This window comes from Plecotus auritus (assembly GCF_963455305.1).
Source record: "Plecotus auritus genome assembly, chromosome: 3".
In the NCBI taxonomy this organism is placed as follows: Eukaryota; Metazoa; Chordata; class Mammalia; order Chiroptera; family Vespertilionidae; genus Plecotus; species Plecotus auritus.
The window spans coordinates 63,755,285-63,779,714 of NC_137772.1; the positions used below are offsets into that span (position 1 = coordinate 63,755,285).

A 24,430-nucleotide genomic window follows, 5' to 3' on the forward strand; every position below is an offset into this window, starting at 1 on the left:
TGCAAAGTGTCCTCTAGGGAGTTTGACTGGGAGTTTGATTGCTCGCTATGACGTGCGCTGACTACCAAGGGGGCGGCGTGGAACTAAGGAAGGCCCCAGCCAGCAGCCGGGGAAGGAAGGAAGGAAGGCCCTGGCCAGCAGCCAGAAGGCCCCGATTGCCAGCCAGGCCTACAGACCCTACCTGCATGAATTTCGTGCACCAGGCCTCTAGTTTAAAATATGTATCACTTATTTTGTGCCAGATACTCTCTTAAGCACTTTACATGTATAAATTTATTTAATCTCCCAGTAACCCATGAGATAGGCACTATAATTATTCCCATTTTACAAATGAGGAAGCAGAGTACATAGAAGTTAATTAACATGTACAGGGCACATTACCAGTACATGGCAGGGCTGGGATTCAAACACAGGAGATCTGGTTCTAGAATCCAATGCTCTCAATCACTGTGGTGTACAGCCTAAGTGGCCAAGAGAAAGATTTTAATACTAAGTTACTAGACCAGATTCTAATGAGGGGGTAATCCTCTTAAAATTAGATATTGAGAGTCACCCTTTCATAAACCATCCTATATAATAAAAGGGTAATATGCAAGTTGACCCTAATGGCAGAACGATCAGAATGACTGCTGGACCAGTCACTATGAGTCGCACTGACCACCTCTTGGTCCCTTTCCCTAGCCAGCAGGCTCTGATTGCCTTATGGCCACCCACAGCGGGGCAGGGCCGGCGAGTGGGCGGGAACAGCCAACCTCTCGGTCCCTTCCCCCAGCCATCAGGCACCGATCACCCGATGGCAAACGGGGAATCTGGAGTGGGTGGCGGTGGGGGGTGGGGCTGGCTGTGGCAGCTGGGGAAGATGGCCCTGATCACAGGCCAGGCCTAGGGACCGTACCCACGCATGAATTGTGTGCACCAGGCCTCTAGTGGTACCATAAAAGACAAATCTGGCCCAACAGTTTTTCATTAAATGAACATGCTTGTGATAACTTTTTATGTTAATTCAAATGAAAACTTTATGTTACTCCAATAAATAACACCAGTCAGTACATGAAATAAAAAATATTAATTAAATCAGCATGAAAAAATTAAAAGCGCTTATTACCATAATGAGAAGAAGCAATAAGTCCTTGCTTAGTGATAATGGATTTCATTAACCATGACTTAGTCTCTTTAGGAAAATGAAGGGGTTTTCCCTGAATACTTTCTGAGACTCATTCAACTCTGAAAATTCTATGATCCTACTTAGTACTTTTAAAAATATATATGTCTTTATTGATTTTAGAGAGAGAGGAAGGGAGAGGGATAGAGAGATAGAAACATAGATGAGAGAGAGAGAAATCGATCGGCTGCCTCCCACATGCCCCCTACTGGGGACCAAGCCCAAAACCCCAACCGGGAATCAAACCAGGGACCTCTTGGTTCATAGGTGGATGCTTAACCACTGAGCAACACCAGCCAGGCCTAGTTAGTACTTTTGAAAATACATATTTTTATTGATTTCAAAGAGGAAGGGAGGGGAGAGAAACATCAATGATGTGAGAGAATCATTCATCAGCTGCCTCCTGCACAGCTCCTATTGGGGATCGAGCCTACAACCCGGGCATGTGCTCTGACTGGGAATAGAAACCTGACCTCCTGGTTCATGGGTTAACACTCAACCACTGAGCTGCACTGGATGGGCAGTGTTGGGCTTTTTTTAAAAGCAGCCCAAGGATTTAGATGATTTTCCCAAAGCCATAGAACTAGTGACTGTCAAAGCCAGAGGCAAAACCCATAGCTCCTGGCTCTAATTTCAGTGTTTTCATTACACACAAAATCACCCACCCACTACCAGTCAAGTAATTTAACTGATTTGGAGGCAAATCTATTACTACTTCTATCTGTAGTTCCCAACCGCTATTCAAATCTTTCTATTTTTCAAACTTACAGTTAGTTCAGAAACAAAAAACACCTAGGTCCTAAAAGGCCAAATTATTATTCCTTCACCATGAATGTGCATGTCACTTTGTACATCTATATATATAAAAGCCTAAGTGACTGAACGACCGGTCAACCGGTCGCTATGATGCATATTGACCACCAGGGGGCAGATGCTCAACAAAGGAGCTGCCCCCTGGTGGTCAGTGCATTCCCACAGCAGGAGTGCCGCTCAGCTGACTGACGGGCACCAGATGCAGGGCTCACGGCTGGCTGCCGCAGCCCAGAGACCATAGCAGAACAGCAGTGAGCCTACTGAGCAGCAGCAGAGGTGGCAGGTGCAGCGAGGCTGGGATGAGCAAGAGCAGCAGGCAGTGGCGGCAGGAGGCATTGGACTGCCAGTTTCAGCCCGATCCCTGCAGGCTACGCCGAGGGACCCCTACCAGTGCACAAATCCGTGCACTGGGCCTCTAGTGTAAAAATAAATCAACAACTCTCCAATCTGTTCAATAATAAAAAAATGAGAAATGTCATGAAGACTAAAAATAAATGAACTGAACCTTTAATAAAAAGGTGGGGGAGCCGAAACCGGTTTGGCTCAGTGGATAGAGCGTCAGCTTGCGGACTGAGGGGTCCCGGGTTCGATTCCAGTCAGGGGCATGTACCTTGGTTGCGGGCACATCCCCGGTGGGAGGTGTGCAGGAGGCAGCTGATCGATGTTTCTCTCTCATCGATGTTTCTAGCTCTCTATCCCTCTCCCTTCCTCTCTGTAAAATATCAATAAAATATATTTTAAAAAAAAAAAAAAAGGTGGGGGAGTGTGTCTGTCTAAAAAGCCAACTTACTTTTCCTTCAGTTAATGTACATGCTCTGTGTGTATAAAAAAATGAAGAGATTGCTCTTTAAACTATCTAATAAAAACTGAAGAATTAGAAATGCAGTAAAGGCTAAAAAGAAATAAGGGGGAGAGATCAACCAAAGGACTTGTATGCATGCATATAAGCCTAACAAATGGACACAGACACCAGGGGGGTGAGGGCATGAGTGAGGGAGTGAGCGGGGGCATAATAGGGGGATAAGGACACATATGTAATACCTTAATCAATAAAGAAAAAAAAAAGAAATGATACAGACCTTTTTTAAAAACAGGAGGCCTACAAGTATTTCTTTAAGAAATCAAGTGTTAGATAGGTTAAATGCTTAAATTTAAATTATTCTAAAATGCTAAAATAAAGTTAGTAGATTTAGGTTTATACCCAAAACTTTTGCACATTTAAATGGAGAAAATCCTGTTACTAAAAAATATATCATTATAACCATGTAATTTCATCAACATAAAGGGACAATTTGCTGATAGATACGTAAAATAGTTACTGTCACCCAAAATATACATAACATGACTAGCAAAAGACTAGTTGGTTTATGGGTAAGATTTTATGTTTAGCCCAGCTGGTGTGGCTCAATGGTTGGGCATCAAACTATGAACCAGGAGGTCATGGTTCAATTCCAGGTCAGGGCACATGCCTGGGATGCAGGCTCAATCCCCAGTAGGGTGCGTGTAGGAGGCAGTCAATAGGTGATTCTTTCTCGTTAATGTTTCTCTCTCTCTCTCCCTCTCCCTTCCTCTCTCTGAAGCAACAAAAACATATTTTTTAAAAAACTGAGATAATATCTATCTTAAGGAATTGAGATTATTAGAGCAGGGTACTTATAGGGCTTAGTATAGAGCTTACCTCATAAGATACATTAGTAAATGTTAATTAACATCATTATAAGATGACAGACTTTCAAAAGCAATGAGAATTAAGATGATGACAATCCATGGAAAAAAACTAAAAACATCTCAATTTCCCTTGCATTCACTCATACATGACACTAAAGAGTAGTAAAGACCTACACTGTAGGAACCCAAAATGATGCCCAATGTTTTCAGCAACGCCAAGTATCTCATGATGAGAATCTTTCGGCTCAAATACCAATAATATTTGTGGCTCTCTAGTAGAGAACAATGCGCACTTTCTTCACAATACCTTCTTTCATTTACAGGGTAGAAATGGAAATAAAATACTGAAAATAATAAAATTCGATGTTTTAAAAGACTTTTAGTTTCTTATTAGATGATCATTAGAAATCATGATTCCTTTTATTGACATGTTGATAAAATAATAAACTTGATGGTGACAAACTTAAATTATTTCCATGTACTTTCAGTGGCATGTCTTTTCAGATGTTAGAAATAAATCTGAAAAATGATACATGGAAAGGAAAAAAATTAGGAACTTCTTTAGGGCTGCCAAATGCTATGAAAAGAAGTAAAATTATGATGTGTAAGCATACATGTATGAGGACATGGATGTGTGTAGATATGTGAGAACATGTACACACATATGAAACTATTGAAGTTTAAAATCAAAATTCTAAATGGATTTCTGTAGACTTCAAGTAAATTTCAAGTATAATGCATTGCATTACACAAAATTTAAAGTCCAAATTTAAAACAGGAAAGTAAAACCAGATTCATGCAAAAGATGCAAACTTTCCTACACAGTATCCATGTTCAGTTGGCAAAGATGTCAAAGTAAAATATGGGCTAGATATCAAAATACACAAAATACCACTACATATTCCACAGAAAATCTGTATAATGGCAAATTTCTTCATTTTTCTCAGTTAATAAATCAAGATGCCCACAGGTTTCAAGACATTTGATATTTTTCCCTAGTGGTTTAATGATTGTGTTTTCTCACTTCAATTTACAATTCTCCACATAAGAAATCGCTGTTAATACAATGACCCATATCTGTAAATGTTACATTAAACTTAAGCTTGTCATTGTTAAGCCGGCCAAACGAAGTCTCAGAAATGTTATTACTTTTTAAATCTGAGAGTAGCCCCAAATAAGATTCTTCTTTACTACAAATGAAAAAACACATCTTAATTCCTAACATAATCTCTGCTTTGGAAAGCTGTGGTTTAAACCAAAACAAACAGAAAAACCCACCATCCCCAGTTACAGCCGCGACTCTATTTTTATCGCTGAAGACATTTTTAGATGGAAGAGTTACATGTAGTCAGATATGTAAGAGTAAACTGATGAGTTCATTCTAAGAAATCTCCTTTAAAATAGTAAGTTTAATATCTCCATTTTCAAATCTGATATTGGAAAAGAAAAAAAAAGAAAAAGATGAAGAAAGAATAAAAAAGAAAAAAGACCTTTTTGATCAATTTTAGGACAAAACATTTGTTAAGGAAGAAAAACAAAGTGTAAACAGGATGTAGTAGTAACTACATTCTTAACTTTTCAACAACCAATTTAATCCACTTAAACATCATTATTTAGTGATATGAGATAAAGAACTGACCACATGCATGGAAAAAGATGTCAGTGTTTTGAAAGAGAGGAGTTGAAACAATCATTTAAGTAATATTTCCCCTTATAACTAATCCTAATTTGTACTCCCTCTTTCAAACTGAAGTCTCCCACTCAACTCCACACATACACATACCCTAAACATACCTGTATTCAAGGAATGATATGCAGAAGCAATGACAACAATAAAAAAAGATAAAAGAGAGACAGAGGCAAAAGGAGCAAGAATAGAAGTTCCAGAGCATTTCTCAATTTTAAGAATGAAGTTGCCCAAAAAAGGTTTCCAGTAAGTCTTGTTGGAATGGGATAAAGAAAATGGTGTATGGAAAGTATATGGAAAAAAAAGAAAAACTAGAAAGTTGCAATTTCAGATTTCTTGACAAAACTGGACTATATAGCTTAAAATGCATGATACTTTCATCAGAGTTAATTTACTGTTTCCATCTGATTCTCCCAAGATAAGCAGGAACTTAAATTCTACATTATACAAGAACTAAGTTTCTTCTTAATACCTTCACATTTTCTTCCAAAATCAGAAAAAAAAAGAAAATAAATCCCTAAAGCAGGAAAAAAAATGTGAGCATCTTAACTCTTTGTAATTCTAACATAATTGAAATAACTAAAAACTATACTTCAGAGTAAAATGAAGCCATATAAACTATACTTATATTATACACATAATGAAGCTAAAACTTGATCTTATGCCCACCCCCTCTAAAAATCTGCATTGATTGGGCAAAAAAAGCCAGCTAAATACACACAAACACAAACACACGACTTAGCTTTAATTGTGCATACATCTACAGGGTGGAGCGAAAGTAGGTTTCCAGTTGTTTATATGAAAAATAATATAATAATACTATATAATAAAAAGGTAATATGCAAATTGACCCTCACGCCCTCACAAGATGGCTGCCTACAACCAGGCTAGCAGGGGGGTTAGTGAAAGGCAACCAAATGACTGAAAAAGCAGGCTGCATGGGGCAACCAAGCCAGCAGAGGGGTTAGTGAGGGGCGACCAAACGACTGAACAGCAGGCTGCATGGGGCAACCAGGCTGGCAGGGGGGTTAGTGAGGGACGACCAAATGACTGAACAGCAGGCTGTGTGAGATGACCAGGCTGGCATTGGGGGACAGTTGGGGGCGACAAGGCCAGCATGGGGGCAGTTAGGGACAACCAGGCCGGCAGGGAGGGCAGTTAGGGTTGACCAAGCCAGCAGAGGGGGGCAGTTGGGGGTGACCAGGCTAGCGGGGGGGGGGCAGTTATGGGCAACCAGGCCGGCAAGGGTGTGCAGTTGGGGGCGACCAGGCCAGCAGGGGGGGGGGGGCAGTTGGGGGTGATTAGGCCGGCAGGGAGGGCAGTTAGGGGCAACTAAGCCAGCGGGGGGAGCAGTTGGGGTCAACCAAGCCAGCAGGGGGGGCAATAAGGGGCGATCAGGCTGGGGAGGGGGGGCAGTTAGAGGTAACCAGGCAGGCAGGTGAGCAATTAGGAGCCAGCGGTCCAGGATTGTGAGAGGGATGTCCGACTGCCGGTTTAGGCTCGATCCCCGGGATTGGGCCGAAACCGGCAGTCAGACACCCCTCAAGAAGGCCTGGACTGGAGAGGGTGCAGGCTGGGCTGAGGGGACCCCCCTTCCCGTGCATGAATTTCATGCACCGGGCCTCTAGTTAATAAGAATAAATGTGTTTTGCATAATCACAGCTGTAAACCTACTTTTGCCCCAAGCTGTATATGAACACATACTTGAAATCAGAATATACCCACTGCTTACCCAACAGTCAAATACTCCTTTTCTTGTAGGATAAAACTGACCAAAATAGACTACACATTTCATTAAATTAATTACAATTTAATTTCATGATTTAAATTTCATAAACTTTTACAAAAGATCTTTGAATGATCATTAGCAATCAAACATAATATTTCCCTCTATCAAACAAGCCAAAATTTAAAATCTAAAAATAGAATTAAACACTGGCAAGGTCTATTTTTGAGGCTACCTCCACTGAAATAAGAGATCCCTGAAGATACAAAGTATGTTTTATTCAGGTGTACATACAGCTCCTAACACAGTGCCTGGCATAGTAGGTGCTCAAACAGGTTACCTGGTTCATTAAATGAAAGACAATTTCATATTATGTAACAAGAACCTTTAAAATGTTCATTTCTTTGACTCAAGGTAATTCTACCTACAAGAAACTACCTTAAAGAGAGATCTTAGAATGAACACATGGATATAGTAAACAAAGATATTCAAGGAAGTTATATTTTTAACTTGAAAACGAAAACAATTTAAACATCAAGTTAAGGCAATTAATGCCCAGCTGGTGTGGCTCATGGTTGAGTGTCCACCCAGGAACCAAGTGGTCACAATTCAATTCCTGGTCAGAGCATATGCCCAGGTTGTGGGCTCAATCTCTGGTAGGGATATGCAGGAGGCAGCCCATTGATGAAGTTTCTCTCTCATCCCTCTCCCTTCCTCTCTCTAAAAATCAATTATACATAAACTAAAAGTTAAGGGAATTAGAAAGTAAATTATGGTTCATTCACATGAGAGTATACAACCATAAAAAATTACTTATGAAGAGGTTTTGATAAAACAAGAAAATGCTCATGATAAAATGTTAAGGAAAAAAAAACCCACAAAATTTTGTGATCTCAACTGTTTTAAATATGAATTTTAAAAAGATTCAAACTAAATAAAGTGCTAAAAGTGTGTTGTATTTTTTTTGCAACCTTTCCCATATTGGCATACTGTTTTTATTTAAAAACAGAAATAAAACAATTGTGCCAGTTTCTATTATTTTTCATTATAAATTGACAGGCAGGTTAGGTTCCTGAGCAGATTTAAAAAAATTTTAAAGGCAAATAAACAATAAATCAAGAGATCTCTACCATAGCTGGGTTAGCTCCTAGATTAATACAAACAAATCTCAAAATTTAGAAATTGCTTTTTAGATAAGTATCAAAGTAAAAGTAAAGTCTGAAGGCAAATAAAATTTCCTTTTGGATTTCTTTCCTTGCCTTCATATTTGACTTGAAGATTGCTTCCATTATTCTATCACTGATCTTTGTTCATAATTTTAAAAAACACATTTTAATTTCCTCATATCCCATTATTGTTTTTATCTTTCCCATCTTAAATTAAAACATAAAAGCAATAACTTCCAGTATAAGTTAATGACAGTGGAGAGCTACAGTCCAAATTTCTGAACAATCATGGTGGAATCGTGAAAAACATACAAGTAAACAATTACTCTATAGCAGCACGCTACCGCTAATCCTCCTAAAAGACTGCTGTATTTTGGTGGCTCAAATTACTGATACCTCATTTAGTCTACGAATTTTTACATACAATAAGGCTCCTGCCTATTCCATTCCCATGAAAATGTTCTGAAAGAGAGCATCAATGATGCCAGTGATGAATGCCATTGCTATAGCATTCATGTTATTGCTCCACTTCCTCTGCCCACTCCTTTATCACCCACATGCCCCAGGATTTCACTGTGGTCCACCACTATTCTCCCTCTTTAGAATTCTCAAGGTTCTATTACCCAAATACAAAAGACTAGATATTTCCCCAGAGCTTTACACTCCATATCCAATTCTACCCAAATGACCCTTAAACTCAATATGCTGAGTACTAAACATAACATCTTTGGCAGTTCCTTACTGTCTATAAAATTCTATCTGCCCTTTGATTTGACTTCATCCTTTTTGGTTTCATCCTCTACCATTCATATCCATTTTTCTGAATGCCTAGTAAAATAAAAGTACCACTTAAATGTTATTGAAGGCCCATTATATGCCAAGCACCATTCTAATTACTTTATGTGATTAACTCATTACTCTTCACAGCAATTTCATAAGTAGATGCTATTATCTTCATTTTATGCATGAAAGTATCATGCCTAAGCTACTAAGCAGTGGAGTCAGTACACAAACCTACATCCTATGCTCCTTACTTTTACACTATGTAATTTCTCATAAATATCTATATATGCCAAGCACTGTCCTGGGTTGTCAGGTGAATGACAAGCAAAGGTGTATGGCCACATGGGACTCATATTCTAGTAAATAAAAAGAATAAACAAAGAACAGAAGAAACATAAATTATTAAAAAGCATCAGAAGGAAAATAAACAAGATTATATAACAGAAAATAAATTCATAGTGGACATACCTAACAATGATGAAAGAAAGCCTCTTTGAAAATTACTTTTAAGATAAGACTTAAGCATGAGAAGGTGCTGACTATGCAAAGAGGCAGGGTATATCCAGAAGATAACTTGGTCATTAGAAAACACAAAGATGGGCCTAGAACAGTGGTCGGCAAACTCATTAGTCAACAGAGTAGCAAACCGTGGCCTGTGAGCCGTATGTGGCTCGCGAGCCGCCGTTCGCCGACCACTGGCCTGGAATATAATAATCTGTATTCCAGTGTGGCTCAGTGGTTGAGAGTCGACCCATGAATTAAGAGGCTACCGCCCTAACCGGTTTGGCACAGTGGATAGAGCGTCGGCCTGCGGACTCAAGGGTCCCAGGTTCAATTCCGGTCAAGGGCATGTACCTGGGTTGGAGGCACATCCCCAGTAGGGGGCGTGCAGGAGGCAGCTGATCGATGTCTCTCTCTCATCGATGTTTCTAACTCTCTATCACTCTCTCCTCCTCTCTGTAAAAAATCAATAAAATATATTAAAAAAAAAAAAAAAAAAAAAGAGGCTACCAGTTCCATTCCTGGTCAGGGCACATAACTGGGTTGTGGGCTTGATCCCCAGTAGGGGGCATGCAGGAGGCAGCTGATCAATGTCTCTCTCTCATCGATGTTTCTATCTCTCTCACTAAAATCAATAAAAACATATATATATATATATATTTTTTTTTTTTTAAAGAAAGCACAAAGATGGTGTTATGGACTGCATTATATTGCCCCAAAATTCATATGTTGAAGCCCTAACCTCCAGTGTGACTGTATTTGGAGAGAGGGCTTTTAAGGAGGTAATTCAAGTTAAATGAAAGCAGAAGGATGGGCCCTAATCTGACAGCACTGGTGTTCTTATATAAAAAAGAAAGAGACCTTTCTCTCTTTCTCTCTCTCCATGCACAAAGAAAGGACAGGTGTGCATGAGTCAGGAAGAGCGGCCTCACGAGAAACCAACCCTGATGGCACCTTAATATTGACTTCTATCCTCCAGACCTGGGAGAAAATAAATGTCTGTTGTTAAAGTAATCGAGTCTTTGGTGTTCTATTATGGCAGCCAAGTAAATAAAAACAAATGTGAAAAACCTAGATATTTATGGAAAATGACAAAACTAGTGTGCTAGCATATAGAGAGCAATGAAGATAATATTCAAAGACTTAAGCACCCAGATGTTAGATGGACCAGATATGAGATGATTATAAAAATAGTTCCTGCAGCAGGAGTTTTAAGCTGGTTAAGTCTGGATTTGGAAATGTATGATGTGGGATTTTGTTCTCTCAGTGACTGGGAATTACGAATCACTAAAATAAAGGGGTGGACAAAGTACATGCATAGTTGTTCATATGGAAAAATACATAATACAAGAATAAGCGTTAAAATGGTACCCCTGGAGGGGAAAAACCAAGATGGTGGCACAGGTAAATACCTGAACTGCTGCCTCACACAACAACTTCAAAACTACAACTAAAAGACAAAACGGACATCATCCAGAACCACAGGAAGGCTGGCTGAGCGGAAATTCTACAACTAGAAGGAAAGAGAAAAGCACACTGAGACTCACAGGAGCTGCGTAAGGCAGAGGAACAGAGGCGCGCGCGGAGAGGGCTGGCAACTGAGTATGCGGCTGGCTTTTTCAAGCAGGAGGGAGATAAAAGCTCCCAACTGCTCTGAACTCCAGTTCCCGGTAGACTCTGGGGACCCAGACTCATACAGGGAGAAACTGGACTATCTGACAGCAGGCGAAACTCAAGGGCGGCTTTCTCTCAGAGGTGCTTGCAGCGATTACTGCAGGACACTGAGACCCAGGGGCTTCTTAGGGCAGGGCTGACGGGAAGCCATTGCTGTTTGCTCTGCCTTGAGACTCTGCCCCATTAAAGCTGAGCACAGAGGCTTTTGCATATGAATGGCCTGGTCCTTTGAATTCTAAACTTACCTAACAAACTGCAGCTGAGTCAGTGAGACCCCGAACATCTAAAAGAAGGCCCAAGGCCCCACAGCAGCTTGCATTGCTTCACAGCTGGGCCTCATCTGGGCACCTCCAAAACCCAAACAAAGAAGAGGAATCTGCAGATCTCTCTGTAGCTCCTGCTGGGTGGCCTCAGGCAGAGGCTAAATTAGCACCTCCTTGGAGATCCAAGAACCAGTGTACCCAGGGGTCAGAGTGGGACCATCCAGATTACAACTCCTCAGATCCATAAGGGACACACTCAGGGCAGACTCAGTGAGCACCAAAGCTCCACTGAAGCAAGTCTTGTCTCATAAGGGTGTCTCCAGCACAGAAGTTCTCCCAGCGTAGACACAGCTGATCCTCACAGCCAATTGGCCTGGAAGTCAATTCCTCCCAGTGATACCAACAACCATCAAGGCTTAACTACAACAAGACTGTGCACACAGCCCACAAAGGGGTGACCAAGAGTGTCCACCTCAGGTAACTGGGGAGGCTGAGCCACTGGGCCCTATAGGACACCTAACACACAAAGCCATTCTATCAACTCAGGGAAGCAACCAAAATGCGGAGACAAAGAAACAGGTCAGAAATGAAAGAAATGGAGGAAAGCAAACGACTGTATATAGAGTTCAAAACCACGGTTTTAAAGTTTTTCAAGAATTTTCTAGAAAAGGCCGATAAATTTAGCGAGACCCTCAAGGATATGAAAAAAGACCAACTAGAAATTAAGCATACACTGACTGAAATAAAAAATAATATACAGAGATCCAACAGCAGACTAGAGGATCACAAGAATCAAGTCAAAGATTTGAAATACAAAGAAGCAAAATACACCCAACCGGAAAAGCAAAAAGAAAAAAGAATCCAAAAAATTATGAAGATAGTGTAAGGAGCCTCTGGGACAACTTCAAGCGTACCAACATCCGAATTATGGGGGTGCCAGAAGAAGAGAGAGAGCAAGATACTGAAAACCTATTTGAAGAAATAATGACAGAAAACTTCCCCCACCTGGTGAAAGAAATAGACTTACAAGTCCAGGAAGTGCACAGAACCTTAAACAAAAGGAATCCAAAGAGGACCACACCAAGACACATCATAATTAAAATGCCAAGAGCAAAAGACAAAGAATATTAAAAGCAGCAAGAGAAAAACAGTTAGTTACCTACAAGGGAGCACCCATATGATTTGTCAGCTGATTTCTCAACAGAAACTATGCAGGCCAGATGGGAGTGGCAAGAAATATTCAAAGTAATGAATAGCAAGAACCTACAACCAAGATTACTCTACCCAGCAAAGCTATCATTCAGAATTGAAGGGCAGATAAAGAGCTTCACAGATAAGAAAAAGCTAAAGGAGTTCATCACCACCAAACCAGTATTATATGAAATGCTTCCTCTTTAAGTAGAGGAAGAAGAAGAAAAAGGTAAAGATAAAAATTATGAACAACAAATACATATCTATCAACAAATGAATCTAAAAATCAAGTGAATAAAAAATCTGATGAACAGAATAAACTGGTGAATATAATAGAATCAGGGGCATAGAAAGGGAGTGGACTGACAATTCTCGGGGGGTGCGGGAAGAGACTGGACAAAAATCGTACACCTATGGATGAGGACAGTGGGGGAATAAGGGCAGAGGGTGGGGTGGGAACCGGGTGGAGGTGACCTATGGAGGGAAAAAGAGGAACAATTGTAATAATCTGAACAATAAAGATTTATTTTTTAAAAAAAGAATAAATTCTGTGTTTCTCATACTCACAACTCTAACCCTACTTTTGCCCATCCCTGTACAGTGACTAGAATATAACAATCTATATTCCACAAAACAGCCCCACACAACAAAGAACTGGAACTTTCAAAAAATGTAAATAGTGCCCTATTGAGGAATAAAGGCTAATGAATATGTTTTCTTTACTAAGGGGCTTACAAAAAAACAAGATTTAGCCTTTTTTTTTTTGTAGTTCTTACACCACTAAGGATAGTTCTGAGCCAATTCTGGCAATTCTGGTGAATTCATAAATGTGTTGAGCCTATGTGCAAGGAATGGTGTTGGATACTTTGGAGAAAGCCCAAATGAATCAGATACCAACCCGAGGCCCAAGAGCCACAGTAAGAGTGATAAGACACCACATTTCATTAAAACTAAGGCACCACTGGTTATAAGATGTATAATTTGTATTATAAAATGATAACATAAGGGAATTCCACCAAATAAATTATGACATCAACTATAAGACACATCCTAATTTCAGAGCTGTTAAAATGTGAAAAAAATATACATCTTGCCCTGGCTGGGTGACTTAATTGGTTGGAGCGTTGTCCCATATACCAAAGGGTTGTGGGTTTGATTCTTGCTCAGGGCCCATACCTAGGTTGCAGGTTCAAACTCCAGCCGGGATGCAGACGGGAGGCAATTGATCAATGTTTCTTTCACATGGATGTTTCTGTCTGTCTTCTCTCCCTCCCCATACCTCTCTCTAAAATCAGTAATTATATCCTTGGGTAAGGATTAAAATAAATAAATATATATCTTAAATAAATGAAAATAGTTAAAATGCAAATAGTAGGAGTCATATGAAAGAGTCTGTAGAAGGGATGGATTGCTTCATGAAGAAAGTGGTATTTAAGCCCAATCTTGAAGGACAGGTAGAACTAGGAAGATTGGAGATTGAAAGAAGGAGTATTTTTAGGAAGAGGGAATTGCAAGAGGTAAAACAGATCAACAATAAAGTGAGGGATGGCTAGAGAGAAATAATTAAAAAGAAAACACTGTTGAAAATCTGGAAGGCGAGGGTTAAGCAAACCTTGTATACAGGTAGGCAAGGAGGCTAAAGAGGCTGAATATTATATACTAGAGGCCTGGTGCATGAAAATTCAAACACTCAGCGGGGGGATCTCTCAGCCTGGCCTGCACCCTCTCACAATCTGGGACCCCTCGGGTAGGGTCCCTAGGCCTGGCCTGAGATTAGAGCCTATCGGGGCTTTCCTTTCCCCGGCTGCAGACAGCTGGCCCTACCCCCACCACTGCCACTGCTTGCCATCTGTGCAGTGCTGCCCCCCCTCCCCTGCCACCAGTGGCCTCCCTCTGTAGGCAACAGGCTGGAGTGCGATGGCTTGGCTGGCCTGGGCTTTCCTCTTTGTTTGATGGGGGGCAGGGTCAGCCCTGCGATAGGCCGTCTGCCTACCTGATAGCCCCTAACTGCTAGCCTGCCTACCTGATCGCCCCTAACCACTTGCTTGGGGTTGAAGCCAGCCCAGTGAGGGGCCGTCTGCCTTCTTGATTGCCCCTAACTGCTTGCTTGCCTACCTGATCATCCCTAACCGCTGGTCTGCCTACCTGATCACCCCTAACCACTGGTCTGCCTACCTGGTCACCCCTAACCACTCTGCCTGCCTGCCGCTTGCTTGGGGGTGGGGCCAGCCCGGCCAGGGGCCGTGGTGGTCTGGTCTCTGGTCATTCCAATTGTGATGCCTCTGGCCTTTTATTATATAGGATGCTTGGGTAATGGTTCACAAATGCTATTTTTTATTTTTTTTGCCCCAATACACTTTATGGCTATCACATACACCAAGTCTGGGAGATGAGAAACTCGCAGAAGAGATTAATTCTTGTGGGAATACTATTTGAAAAAGCCATCTAGACTATCCTAACTTCTCCATCCACCTCACCCTGAGAATCATTTAGGGAATCCCTAGAAAATTTCAGTAGCCAAATGATTCAGGTTATATTTCAATAAAGATAATCCAGCACAATTGTGTAAAAATGAGTGAGAATTAGGAAAAAAACATTAAAGACTGAAAATTTACATAAGCAGCTGATTTTCTAGGCAAGAAGTTAAACAAATTTAAATTACATTAGTCTTAGTGGGAAAAATATATGGTAGACAGGGAAGAAAATGTTTAAGACACAAGACAAAGTCACACAAGAATATATGCATTCTAAAATATTGGTCATTGAGTTTAGATCTGGAAAAAGAGATCTGAACATTATCTAACATGAGGCAATAAAGCTGTAATTTGGATAAAGCAACTAAAAGGTGGCAAGAAGTATCCTAAAGACACTTTTAAAAAAGTAAACAGTTATTAAAGCATTTGGTTCCTTTATTACAAATAACTGTTTTCATAGTTTACAAATCTCATGCTGATCATCATCATCATTACTAATTTTAACCCTATAATTTTTTTTCTTTGGTTAATCCTCACCAGAGGATAATTTTTCCCATTGATTTTTAGAGAGAGTTGAAGAGAGGGGGGGAGAGACAAAGAAACATCAATGTGAGAGAAACACATCCACTGGTTACCACCCACATGCGCCTTGACAGGATCGAGCCTGCAAATGAGATATGTGCCCTTGACCAGAATTGAACCTGAGACCCTTCAGTCCACGAGCCGACACTCTAACCACTGAGTAAAATCAGCTAGGGCTTAACACTATAAATTAAAATTTTAAAAAAGCAAAGCATACCAGGATCATATAAAGCAATTCAAAAAAAAAACAGAGCATTTTATTAATTTCCAATCTGGAGCTACTTAGACATTCTTTGCGCGCATGTGTATCTATATGTGTGTGTGTCTGTGTGTAAACAGTAAAAAAAACTGAAGTCCACATTTCTGAAAGCAGAACCTGACAGCCACCAAGAAGGTATGATATAATTAGGAAGAATTAGTGTTTAAATTTCTAAATAGTTTTATTATAAACATTCACAGTTATTCAGTTTAATCTATGAAAAATTGTTGTTATACCATAGTATCAAATTGTTGTCTCCTTAAAAAAATTTTTTTAAGTAGTAGGAATATTTCAGTTAACTATTTTTAAATCAGGTATTTAAAAAGTATTGTTAAGACATAAAGGCAATGTCAGCTTTGTACATTAAAAAGTATGGTTTAGAGTCACACATGGGATGAAAAAGAAAAATATAATATTCTGGTGTTAAATGTGTTATAAATATACCAAATGACTTTAATTAAATTATAGTCACTTTGATTAAAATACCTTTTCACAAACTTCCCCCAAGAGTGGGAGTGTGAGGTTGAGATAAGGAAAAGAAGAAATGGAAGGAGGGAATGAGGAAAACCATTAGAATGAAACAAGGGGGTGAAAGGAGAGGCAACCTAGGAGAACTAGCTAACAGAGCACAGATGGTGAAGATCAGCACATTGCCCCAAAACAGATATACTGAGCAAAGAGAATGACGCAGCTTTTTGCTAGAAGCTGGGTGTGATAAAGACTCTTAAAAATCATGCAGGTTATCTACCTGTACTACTGTGCAGGTATTTTTCTCAAAATATCTGCAAGTTAAAGTAATCTCATAGGGCAGTGATTTTCAAAATCACAGAATTTTTAAAACATGCAATACCTATTTAGTCAGGACTATTGATCTCTTCTCCCTTAGACTTTCCAATAAAAAAATGACACAAGCCAACACAATAGCTGTCTGGTATGAATGAACCAAAATTATACCTATTTTTTCTGTCAGACTAGCAAAAAAAATAAATATTTTGGGGTGCCACAGCATTTTAGTAATTAGTTTATATGTGCCATGAGATGAAAAAGGTTGAAAATCGCTGTTATAGGGAAGTCATAGGCTATTGGTTACCCAAAGCAAACAACACACAATCTGCAATCTATCTAAATGATTAGACAAAATGAGATGGCCAATATAAATGTGCCTGTTAACAATCTGTCAAAATGTGTTTTTGTGCTACTTCGTGACTAATTTTTGCATAAGAGCAAATTCCTTCAAAGGAAAAAAAGAAGTCCAATGAATTTTTTAAAACTACATGTTATGTAATAACATTGTGGTTAAATTTACACATGACAGAGGAGTTTTGAAAAATGTGAAATACCTCAGTCTGACCTTCATGGGCACTGGTCTCATGAGTAACTCGAATAGCCTGTAATAGGAATGCAAGGTATTAGTAGGGGGGAAAAATGACTATATCCTACTTTTTAAATGAAAACAATACTAAATACTGCTGAAACAACAAATTGAAGTAAATTCAGGAAAAGTTTAATTTGAAATATTTAAGAATGAATTGCTGTACTTTCCAACCCACAAATCTCTGAAGACTTAGGATATTAAATACTGAATTATTTGTAATTTCTAGGTGCAAGTGGGAATCCTGACTTAATTGTTAGGACTAACATTTAACAGTTTATTCAACTGAGACTGGAATGAAGTAAGCATCTCACGACAGAGACAGAAAAAGCCTAGCTCATCTGTTTCTTCAGGTTACATGCGCCTCTGCAGCTCTGGCTGTAGTTATGCTTAACCATGCAGCTTCAGGTAGCAGTTTAGAAATATGGAGCAAAAGCATGCACTTATCAGAAGCTAGAGAGTTTCGTTTCCTGAACTTAAAAAAAAAATGCTCTTATAATACCATTATTAGCAAAGATGAAGAGAAATAGGCAAAATAGTAAATTACAGGTGAAAGTACAATCTCAATGCATGGCAATTTAGCAATAATTATCAAAGCCTTAAAAACATGCACTGTCTTTGATCCAGCAATTTCTCTTCTATAAGTTTATGTATTTACATATAATTGTATGTAAGTATATATAATTATGGATATTTGCAAAGATTTAGCTACAATGATATACCTGGTTGTATTTTTTAAACAGTGAAAAGAGGAAAAAATACAATAATTTATTGGTTAAATAAAATACTACACAAGGGAAAGCTATGCAGCCATTAAATGATGATGTCAAATATATACTTACTGGCATGTAATACGTTTGTGATAAGTTAAGTGAAAAAAGCAAGTTATAAAACAATATTACAGTGTTATCAAATACTCGTTTTTAAAAAGTGTGTATATACATATATACTCCCTGTAAAAAATATTAATGGTGGCCACATCTCATTGGTGAGATTATTATTGACTTTTGTGTTATTTCATTTTTATGGAAAGTGAAGATGTTTTATGAGCTCTGCAGGTTTTTTAAAGAAAAAACAATTTAAAATAGTCTAATTATAATGGTAAAAATAATCAAATCAATGAATTTACTGGGAACAAACTCCGCAAAAGCACTGTTATAGCTGAGTAATATATATACCACAGAGCTTCTAATTTAAAAGAACTTACAATTTGCTTAACGTTACCAACAGGTAGAAAGCCTAATATAATATCATATGTCAAGTATAATTGAAAAATAAATTGTAAAAAAGGTAAAATGCCTTCAAAAGAAAAACAAATTTCATAAATAATAAAATTTAAATACTATTCTAAGAAAATGCTATGAAATGGTACAATCATTTAAAACTACTTTGTGGCCTCTGTCTTCACACATGCAAAAATATTTTGCTGATAGAAGAACTAGAGTATGACCTAATATCTACCCTTAAACCTTTGTTTTTTCCATTGGTCTTCAGCCTTACTCCAAATTCCCCGGGAAAGACACACGGAGCATATATTTATTGGAAGGAGGGAATGGTGAGAAATAGTCTATCATAAGATATTTATAAACTTGTAAAACAAACTGCTCTTTCTCTCTCATTCAGCTCTGGCCATAGAAATGAAGAAGTAAGTTTATGGATATTTCAGTACTGTTACCTGAAACATAAAAAAAAATGCCTTTTTAATGGCTGCAACCAAATTCATAATTGTTCAAAATGACAGTTTCAAGACAAGTCCCCAAACTGAATCTACAACCCCATAAAACTTTGCCCACATATGAAATCAAGACAAATAGAAGGTACCGACGTCATAGTTCTCCAGGTATCTGGCTCTTTCTTCAGGGCTCATTGACACAGACTCCTCTAGGAATTTTTTCAAGGTTGATCCAGATTCTGAGAATATTAAAGAAGATAAAATTAAAAAGGTTTGATATCTCAAAGAGACTGATATATGAAAATATTAGAAGCATGCTGCCTATTTTTCAGGTAAAACCTTTTCACTGGTAAATTAAGCATGTAAGAATATTGGCCTAAATGATAAGGCTTAAGTTATCTGTTTATTTCTTAAACCTCCGTTTATCAACAATATAAAAGAATGAGAAGGATTATTAGTTCTTCTAACAAAATATACATCCCCATTATAAATGAAAGAAGGGAGGAAAATACTCTATGTAATACTTTGAAACAAAGAATTACAGCACCACCTAGTGCTCAATAAGTTAGCTTATACTTTAAGGGGTGAAAACAGCAGTAATGAAAAATTATTTACCAAAATGCATCTTGTCTTTATTGTTGGCAATAGCATGGATCAGTCCAATTGTTCCACAGGCATTGCTGATGGTTTGCTTCATGAAATATACTGACGATTTAACATCTTGTCCCTGAGATTTTATTTTTTCCTCCTCTTCTGTTCTGAATACTTCATACTATTGAAGAAAAAGCCAATAGTCAAAATATGAAAATAATATATTTAAAGGACTTAAACATAAAATTTCAAAAATTCTAACTATATGGGATATCTTACTAAAATACTATAAAGCACTTTTAAAAGAATAAAGTAGATTTACATATTCTTACTTAGAAGTTTATCTATGATTATAGAGTGCTTGTAGGTCAATATACATTAATAAAAATTCTCATTTATATTTTTAAAATATTTATTTTACATATGCATTGAAAATCTGAAAGGATATAAAAAAAAACTTAACAGAGGTTATCTCTGGGATAAGAGATTCCTAGAAGATTTTTACTTTCTACTTTTTACTTTTCTATATAGTTTAATCATCCTATAATAACAAAATTCACACTATATTTATAAGCATACAATATTCATAACATTCACCATTATTTCTAATAATTGGTTGTAAAACCAATATGGTATAATGATGAATGTCAAAAGTGTGAGCTCTACATATGACTGCCAGAGTTCACATCCTTGCTTTGCCATTATTAGCTGTGCAGCTTTGACAAATTATTTATTAAAGGTTAAAAATGAGTGAGGAGAAGAAGGGGGAGAATAGAAAGAGAACTTTATTGTTCTGTCTATAATTTTCAAATTTCAAGAGTAGGGAGTCAGCAAACTAGAACCTACAGGCCAAATCTGGTCAACTGCCTGTTTTAGAAGTACAGTTTTATTTTTGTACTGTCTACATCAAACTAAAATGTTTTTGCACACAAAGAAGTTCACGCACTTGCTCTGGCTCCTTTTTCTCTTTAAATCCTTGCTTTTGATTACTAAGCCCAGTATATAGGATCACCCAATTAAAAACACTCTCAGAAACTGTAGGGAAAGTTGTTTTTGTGGAACCTGGGTAACAGAACGGGGAGAAATGATCAGAAAACCAGCTCTGGGGCAGTTCATACCCCAAAAGCAGTATTAAGTGCAGCAGGGAAAACAAATTCTAAATACTGGGTAGAGAGGACTTATAGCCCCCGATGTCAATACAGAAACACTGCCACCCAGGGGTTGAATCACAAACTGACTCCCTTGTAAATACAACCAGAGGCAGGCTGAGTAACAAAGAAATACTGCCTGCATGAAAATAAGACGTGGCTTACGACACAGAGGAGCGGTAGAATGCAGGGAACTTCAATGCTGTCCTGACTACCTGACAGCAAACAGGCATGCCAAACAGAACAGTAGAGGAAGTGAATGACTTTCACTACTGCACATTTTTATTTTTTATCTTTTATTTAAGAAACTAAATTGCTTTCTTTATTTCTCACTTGATTTTACCTTTTTAATTATTATATTTTTATTTTAATCAGTATTATTACTACTAGTTTTTTACCTTTTTTTAAAGTTTCAGTTTATTTTCTCTTTATTTTATTTTTGGCATTAGTGTTCAACATTCTATTTTCATTTTTTCTTTAGCATCATCTTACTCTACCTCAACTTTACCTTTATGCCAGCACTCTCTTCCTCACTTTTCCCCCTTTTTTAAAAAACTATATTTTATTGATTTTTTTTTTTACAGAGAAGAAGGAAGAAGGACAGAGAATTAGAAACATCAATGAGAGAAACATCGATGAGCTGCCTCCTGCACACCCCCTAATGGGGATGTGCCCGCAACTAAGGTACATGCCCTTGACCAGAATCGAACCTGGGACCCTTCAGTCCGCAGGCCAACGCTCTATCCACTGAGCCAAACCAGTTAGGGCACTATTCCCCTTTTGTTGTCCTGTTTCTCTTACCATATTCCTGCTTTAGATTTTCCCTATTCCTTATTTTTACCCCCTATTAAAAATTCATACTACTTATATATCTAATTTCTGATCCCCAGCTCCAGGTCCATACACATTTCTATCTTCTTTTTCTTTACTATCCAAATTTTTTTCTCTCTTCCCTTTTTTTTGTTTGTTTTTTGTTGTTGTTTTTTTAATGTTTTTTTGTTTTATTTTGATTTGTTTTGTCCATCTTTCTCTCTGTCCTATTGTTGTTGTTAGTTTGATTGTTGATTAGATTGGTTTTTTTGTTTGTGTGATTGTTTCTCTTATTTTGTGCTTCTGTTTTTCCTCTCCTAGCTTGCTATTAGTTGTTGTTTGTAGTTTGCATTCATAACTGGGTGTTAGTTGTTTGCTTTTTTTTGGATTAGTTGTTATTCTATTGGAGTTTTCTCCCCATATAGTTTTTTCCCCCTTCTTTTTTATTCTCTCTCTTTTCTCTCTTACTTTCTTTTCCTTTTCTCAATGTCATTTTTGCACTCCTATTTTTTTTATCCCCTAATTCGCTTTTCTCTGGTGATCACCTTTATTTGGGGTTATTAGTATCATGAATACACTTGTGTTAAGTGCCTTGTGCGTTGTGCCTTGTTGTGTTGTATTTTGTGCCTTTAAGTCAACGCAGGAGAGAGAGAGCTACATAACCGCACACCAGAGAGGAGAGATCATGGAGAGACAAACAGTCCAGGAGAAACCAAGATGGCGGCATAGGTAAACACCTAAACTGCTGCCTCGCACAACAATTTCAAAACTACAACTAAAAGACAAAACGGACATCATCCAGAACCACAGGAAGGCTGGCTGAGTGGAAATTCAACGACTAGAAGCAAAGAGAAAAGCACAATGAGACTCAGAGGAACTGCGGAAGGCAGAGGTACGGAGGCACACATGCACGCTTGGAGAGGGCAGTCAATTGAGTATGCAGCTGGCTTTCTCAAGCAGGAGGGAGACAAAAGCTCCTGAATGCTCTGAACTCCAGTTCCTGGCGAGACTCTGGGGACCGAGACTCATTCGGGGAGAAACTGGACTGTCTGGCAGCGGGCAAAACTCAAGGGCGGCTTCCTCTCAGAGGTGCTTGCAGTGATTACCATGGGACACTGAGACTCAGGAGCCTCTTAGGGCAGGGCTGGCGGGAAGCTAATGCTGTCTGCTCCGCCCTGAGACTCTGCCTCGTCCAAGCTGAGCACAGAGGCTTTTGCATAAGGGTGTCTCCAGCACAGAAGTTCTCCCAGTGTAGACACAGCTGATCCTCACAGCCAATTGGCTTGGAGGTCAAATCCTCCCAGTGATACCAACAACAATCAAGGCTTAACTAAAACAAGACTGTGCACACAGCCCACAAAGGGGTGCACCAAGAGTGTCCACCTTAGATAACTGGGGAGGCTGAGCCACTGGGCCCTATAGGACACCTAACACACAAAGCCACCCTATCAACTCAGGGAAGCAGCCAAAATGCGGAGACAAAGAAACAGGTCAGAAATGAAAGAAATGGAGGAAAGCAAACGCCTGTATATAGAGTTCAAAACCACGGTTATAAAGTTTTTCAAGAATTTTCTAGAAAAGGCCGATAAATTTAGCGAGACCCTCGAAGATATGAAAAAGGATCAACTAGAAATTAAGCATACACTGACTGAAATAAAAAATAATATACAGAGATCCAACAGCAGACTAGAGGATCGCAAGAATCAAGTCAAAGATTTGAAATACAAAGAAGCAAAAAACACTCAACCGGAAAAGAAAAAGAAAAAAGAATCCAAAAATATGAAGATAGTGTAAGGAGCCTCTGGGACAACTTCAAGTGTACCAACATCCGAATTATGGGGGTGCCAGAAGAAGAGAGAGAGCAAGATACTGAAAACCTATTTGAAGAAATAATGACAGAAAACTTCCCCAACCTGGTGAAAGAAATAGACTTACAAGTCCAGGAAGCGCAGAGAACCACAAACAAAAGGAATCCAAAGAGGACCACACCAAGACACATCATAATTAAAATGCCAAGAGCAAAAAACAAAGAGAGAATATTAAAAGCAGCAAGAGAAAAACAGTCACCTACAAGGGAGCACCCATACGATTGTCAGCTGATTTCTCAACAGAAACTATGCAGGCCAGACGGGAGTGGCAAGAAATATTCAAAGTGATGAATAGCAAGAACCTACAACCAAGATTACTCTACCCAGCAAAGCTATCATTCAGAATTGAAGGGCAGATAAAGAGCTTCACAAATAAGAAAAAGCTAAAAGAGTTCATCACCTCCAAACCAGTATTATATGAAATGCTAAAAGGTATTCTTTAAGAAGAGGAAGAAGAAAAAGGTAAAGATAAAAATTATGAACAACAAATACATATCTATCAACAAATGAATCTAAAAATCAAGTGAATAAGAAATCTGATGAACAGAATAAACTGGTGAATATAATAGAATCAGGGGCATAGAAAGGGAGTGGACTGACAATTCTCAGGCGGAAAGGGGTGTGGAAAGAGACTGGACAAAAATCGTACACCTATTGATAAGGACAGTAGGGGGGGTAAGGGCAGAGGGTGGGGTGGGAACTGGGTGGAGGGGAGCTATGGGGGGAAAAAGAGGAACTGTAATAATCTGAACAATAAAGATATATTAAATTAAAAAAAACAGTCCACATACGAGGGAGACAAAGAAAAATCCCGCATATGAAAGAAAAGGAGGCATCACCAGAAAAGGAAGTAAATGAAATGGAGGCCAGCAATATGTCAGAGAAAGAATTCAGAGAAATGGTCATAAGGTTGCTAAAACAGTTGGAAGACAAATTCAACAATATGTGTAAGAACCAAGAAATGAAGAACCAAGAAGAAATGAAAAATGACATCACTGCAATAAAGAACTCAATAGAAAG

The 24,430-nt window shown here is 38.6% G+C and overlaps 1 protein-coding gene across 7 annotated transcripts in view; it reads right to left on the bottom strand.

Moving 5' to 3' along the window:
- Window positions 1-24,430, bottom strand: part of UCHL3 (ubiquitin C-terminal hydrolase L3) — a 122,392-nt gene that overhangs the window by 15,088 nt on the left and 82,874 nt on the right. For all 7 annotated transcript variants that reach the window (XR_013960071.1, XR_013960072.1, XM_080659068.1 and 4 more), the window contains 3 exons: window positions 19,609-19,765; window positions 19,147-19,232; window positions 17,290-17,337 (listed from right to left, as the gene is read on the bottom strand). Coding sequence is in view for 5 of the 7 variants with exons in the window: in XM_080659068.1 (XP_080515194.1) it covers window positions 17,290-17,337; window positions 19,147-19,232; window positions 19,609-19,765 (291 nt within the window). In the remaining 2 variants the exon portion in view is untranslated. The remainder of the gene's footprint in view (window positions 1-17,289; window positions 17,338-19,146; window positions 19,233-19,608; window positions 19,766-24,430) is intronic.